Here is a 5000-nt window from a genome sequence, read left to right on the forward strand (position 1 = left end):
AGATACAACAAAATGGCGGGCCGAAGTGTGTGTGTGTGTGTGTGTGTGTGTGTGTGTGTGTGTGTGTGTGTGTGTGTGTGTGTGTGGTGGTAGTAGTAGTAGTGACAGTAGTAGCAGTAGTAGTAGTAATAATAATAGTAGGACCATCATCACTACAACAACAACTACTACTATTTCTACTACTACCATTACTACTACTACTACTACCACTACTATAAATAGATAGATAGATTGACACATACATGGAAGGATAGATAGACAGACAGATAGATAAAATAGATGTTACTCTTCTTTTCAATCTCTCTCTCTCTCTCTCTCATATTCTTACCCCTTTTCTTTCTCATTTCCTCATTCTCTCTCTCTCTCTCTCTCTCTCTCTCTCTCTCTCTCAGGGGGGGTACAGGCCCCTCCTTAAATAGGGGGGGTATGGAGGGGGGTGCTGGGGGGGTCTTCAGGGTCACATTAATGGTCAGTAACCCCTCCCCTCCCATCCCCTCCCCTCCCTCCCTCCCTCCCCTCCCTCCCTCCCTCCCCTCCCCTTTTTTTCTACCTCTCCCCTCCCTCCCTCCCTCCCTCCCCTTCTATCTATCTCTCCCCTCCTTCCTTCCCTCCCCTTCTATCTATCTCTCCCCTCCCTCCTCCCCTCCCCTTTTATCTCCCTCTCCCTCCCCTCTCCCCATCCCCTCCCTCCCCTCTATGGAGATAGGGAGGGGAGGAGGGAGGGGGGAAGAAGAGAAGGGGGGAGGGAAGGGAATAGGGAGGAGGAGGGGAGGAGGAGGAATGGCGGAGAGAAAGAGAAGAGGAGAGGGAATGGAGAGAAGGGGAGGGAATCTGGGAAGGGAGGGGAGGGGAGAAGGGGGTGAAGGAAGGAAGAAGGGAGAAGGTAGGAAGGAAAGGAGGAGGAGGAGGGAGAGGGAGGGAGGGAGAGGGAGGGAGGGAGGGAGGGAGAGAGAGAGAGATATAGAGAGAGAGAGAGGGTAAGGACAGGTACCCTTGGGCAAGCCTTAAGGACGCCCTATGTCCTGCGTGATTCTCTCTCTCTCTCTCTCAGTACCTTTACCCTCTCTATCTTTTTCTCTCCCTCTCTATCTATCTATCTATCTACCTGTCTGTTTATTTCACCATCTCTCTCTCTCTCTCTCTCTCTCCGCTAATTAGGTGGTAGCAGGTAACACAGCAGGCGTGACGAGTACACACACACACACACACACACACACACAAACATACATATACATACACATATCCACACACACAGACACATACACACACATACACACACACACACAAACATACATACACACACACACACACACACTCACAAACATACATACACATACACATATCCACAGACACACACACACACACATACACACACTCACACACACACAAACATACATACACATACACATATCCACACACACACAGACACACACAAACATACATACACACACACACACACACACACACACACACACACACATACAAACACACACCACCTCATCCTCGGCCTCCCCCTCCCCGTCACATCACTCTCACTCACATATCCCTCCACCCCATCCACGGAAAACGAAGGTCCCTAACACCTCTTCCTTTGCGATTTATTTTTGGGCAGGGCTGGTTAATATCCTTTTGTATGTTATTTATGCAGAGTATGGTGATATTGGAAGGATTTATGTAACACAGAAGAGGACAGTAAGGTGTAATAAACAAAATAAATCACTTAGGAAAAGGTGTTAGGGAGCTTTATGCAGAGTATGGTGATATTGGAAGGATTTATGTAACACAGAAGAGGACAGTAAGGTGTAATAAACAAAATAAATCACTTAGGAAAAGGTGTTAGGGAGCTTTATGCAGAGTATGGTGATATTGGAAGGATTTATGTAACACAGAAGAGGACAGTAAGGTGTAATAAACAAAATAAATCGCTTAGGAAAAGGTGTTAGGGAGCTTTATGCAGAGTATGGTGATATTGGAAGGATTTATGTAACACAGAAGAGGACAGTAAGGTGTAATAAACAAAATAAATCACTTAGGAAAAGGTGTTAGGGAGCTTTATGCAGAGTATGGTGATATTGGAAGGATTTATGTAACACAGAAGAGGACTGTAAGGTGTAATAAACAAAATAAATCGCTTAGGAAAAGGTGTTAGGGAGCTTTATGCAGAGTATAGTGATATTGGAAGGATTTATGTAACACAGAAGAGGACTGTAAGGTGTAATAAACAAAATAAATCGCTTAGGAAAAGGTGTTAGGGATGCTGGAAGGATTTATATAACAGAAGAGGAGAGTAAGGTGTAATAAACAAAATAAATCGCTTAGGTAAGGGAGTTAGGGGTGCTGGAAGGATTTATATAACAGAAGAGGAGAGTAAGGTGTAATAAACAAAATAAATCGCTTAGGAAAAGGTGTTAGGGATGCTGGAAGGATTTATATAACAGAAGAGGAGAGTAAGGTGTAATAAGCAAAATAAATCGCTTAGGTAAGGGAGTTAGGGGTGCTGGAAGGATTTATATAACACAGAGGAGGACAGTAAGGTGTAACAAACAAAACAAATCGCTTAGGAAAAGGTGTCAGGTACTTATCACGAGAAGCACCGTGTAGATATGGAAGGGGAGGAGCCTTGATAAGAAGAATAGTTATTGAGAGAGAGAGAGAGAGAGAGAGAGAGAGAGATGAAAATATTGATATAAAGAGAAGTGTAGGATGGGGAAGTGATTTAGTGTGTGTGTGTGTGTGTGTGTGTGTGAGAGAGAGAGAGATGTGTGAGAGAGAGACAGACAGACAGACAGACAGACAGACAGACAAATAATGAGGTAGGGGTGGGGCTGGCTCCTATGACCCGCCGGCTAACCACAAACACCCCAGGTACTTCTCTCTCTCTCTCTCTCTCTCTCTTTCCTTATCTCCTCTCTCTCCCATTCCTTCCCTTCCTCTCATGTACTCTCTCTACTTTCCCTCCTGTCATCTCGTCTCTCCCTCCCCTCCCTCGCTCACTTTTCCTCTCTCTCTCTCTCTCTCTCTCACACACACTCTCTCTCTCCCTGAAGCTCGTACCAGGGAGCGACATGACCAACACACACACACACACACACACACACACACACACACACACACACACACACACACACACACACAAATCTTAATATATACATGTAACCTATAATATCACACATATACGCACACAAACATATACGTACACACACACATATATACTTAAATAACATTCATACATCTACACACATACATACAGATAAACGTACATACACACACATACATACACAAGTACTAACGTTATTTTCACATACATACACGAACGTACACACACGCATATCCGCACACAAACATACACACATACATACTTACAAACTCATACCCATACATACACAGTAACGTACACACACACACACACACACACACACACACACACACACACACATTTAGCCTCATAAATATTACTCACACACCCAAGAGACACGCACACACGCACGCAAATTACGGTCCTAACGCATACCTACACACACGCACACATACCCACACATATATGCCACTCACGCACACACTCACCCCACACAAACAAATGCACACTTACACACACACACACACACACACACACACACACACACATATTCATACACTCACAAACCTGCACACGCATTCACGCACACACCCCTTCCCTCTCACATACATACACACCCACACACACCCGCCTAACCACACCCACCCACCCACAAACACACCCAACCACACCACACACACACACACACACACACACACACACACACACACACACCACATATTCACGCACACATCCTATCACTTTCTGTGTGTGTGTGTGTGTGTGTGTGTGTGTGTGTGTGTGTGTGTGTGAGAGAGAGAGAGAGAGAGAGAGAGAGAAATAATAATAATAATAATAATAATAATACTCACCTGAGAGGGGAGAGTGTGGATGCGATGATGTGATGTGTGGCGAAGTACGTCCGGAGAGGCTGTAGGAGTGCTCTACCTTAACGCCGGGCATGCAGCTACTTATGCACCCCTGCTGGTCAGTCTGTGCGCCTTGATGAGCAGCCAGAAGGGAGGTCAGGCTGCCTAATGACCCCAGGGAATTTAATTGTGATATGACCCCTAATGAGGCCTCGGTAATTAGGCGGTCATTTAGTACTACATTGGGTGCGCCCCCTCCACCGCCCCCCCCGCCCCCTCCAGGCCCCCCCTCGAGGGCCCCCACCCAGTCGATCTCGGTAGCCACACGTAGAGCTTCCTGGAAAAAAAAATACAAGGGCTTAATTAGATTAGTTCATCCTATATTGTTGTTATGAGTAAAAATGAATTGTATACATGATATATATATAGTACACACACATACACACACACCTATCTTACACACACATACACACCAATCTTGCACACACACACACACATACACACCTCTCTTAAACACATACATACCTCTTACACACACACATACACACACCTATCTTACACACACACACACACACACCTCTCTTACACACACATACACACACACCTATCTTACACACACATACACACCAATCTTGCACACACACACACATACACACACACACCTCTCTTACACACACACACACACACCTATCTTACACACACATACACACCTATCTTACACACACACATACACACCTATCTTACACACACACACACAAACACACACCTATCTTACACACACATACACACCTATCTTGCACACACATACACATACACACCTCTCTTAAACACATATATACCTCTTACACACACACATACACACACCTATCTTACACACACATACACACACACCTATCTTACACACACATACACACCAATCTTGCACACACACACACACACACATACACACCTCTCTTAAACACATACATACCTCTTACACACACACATACACACACCTTTCTTACACACACATACACACACACCTATCTTACACATACACACCTATCTTGCACACACACACACACATACACACCTAT

The 5000-nt window shown here is 44.9% G+C and overlaps 1 protein-coding gene across 1 annotated transcript in view; it reads right to left on the reverse strand.

Annotated features, from left to right (window-relative positions):
• The window catches only part of LOC145409674 (cyclic AMP-responsive element-binding protein 3-like protein 2), a 60668-nt gene that overhangs the window by 17393 nt on the left and 38275 nt on the right, over positions 1-5000 (reverse strand). The window contains exon 3 of the mRNA XM_080280026.1: positions 3928-4261. Coding sequence (XP_080136152.1) covers positions 3928-4261 — 334 coding nt within the window. The remainder of the gene's footprint in view (positions 1-3927; positions 4262-5000) is intronic.

The sequence above is a fragment of the Coenobita brevimanus genome, chromosome 9 (genome assembly GCF_032717465.1).
Source record: "Coenobita brevimanus isolate Jiangsu-jjx chromosome 9, ASM3271746v2, whole genome shotgun sequence".
Taxonomy (NCBI): Eukaryota; Metazoa; Arthropoda; class Malacostraca; order Decapoda; family Coenobitidae; genus Coenobita; species Coenobita brevimanus.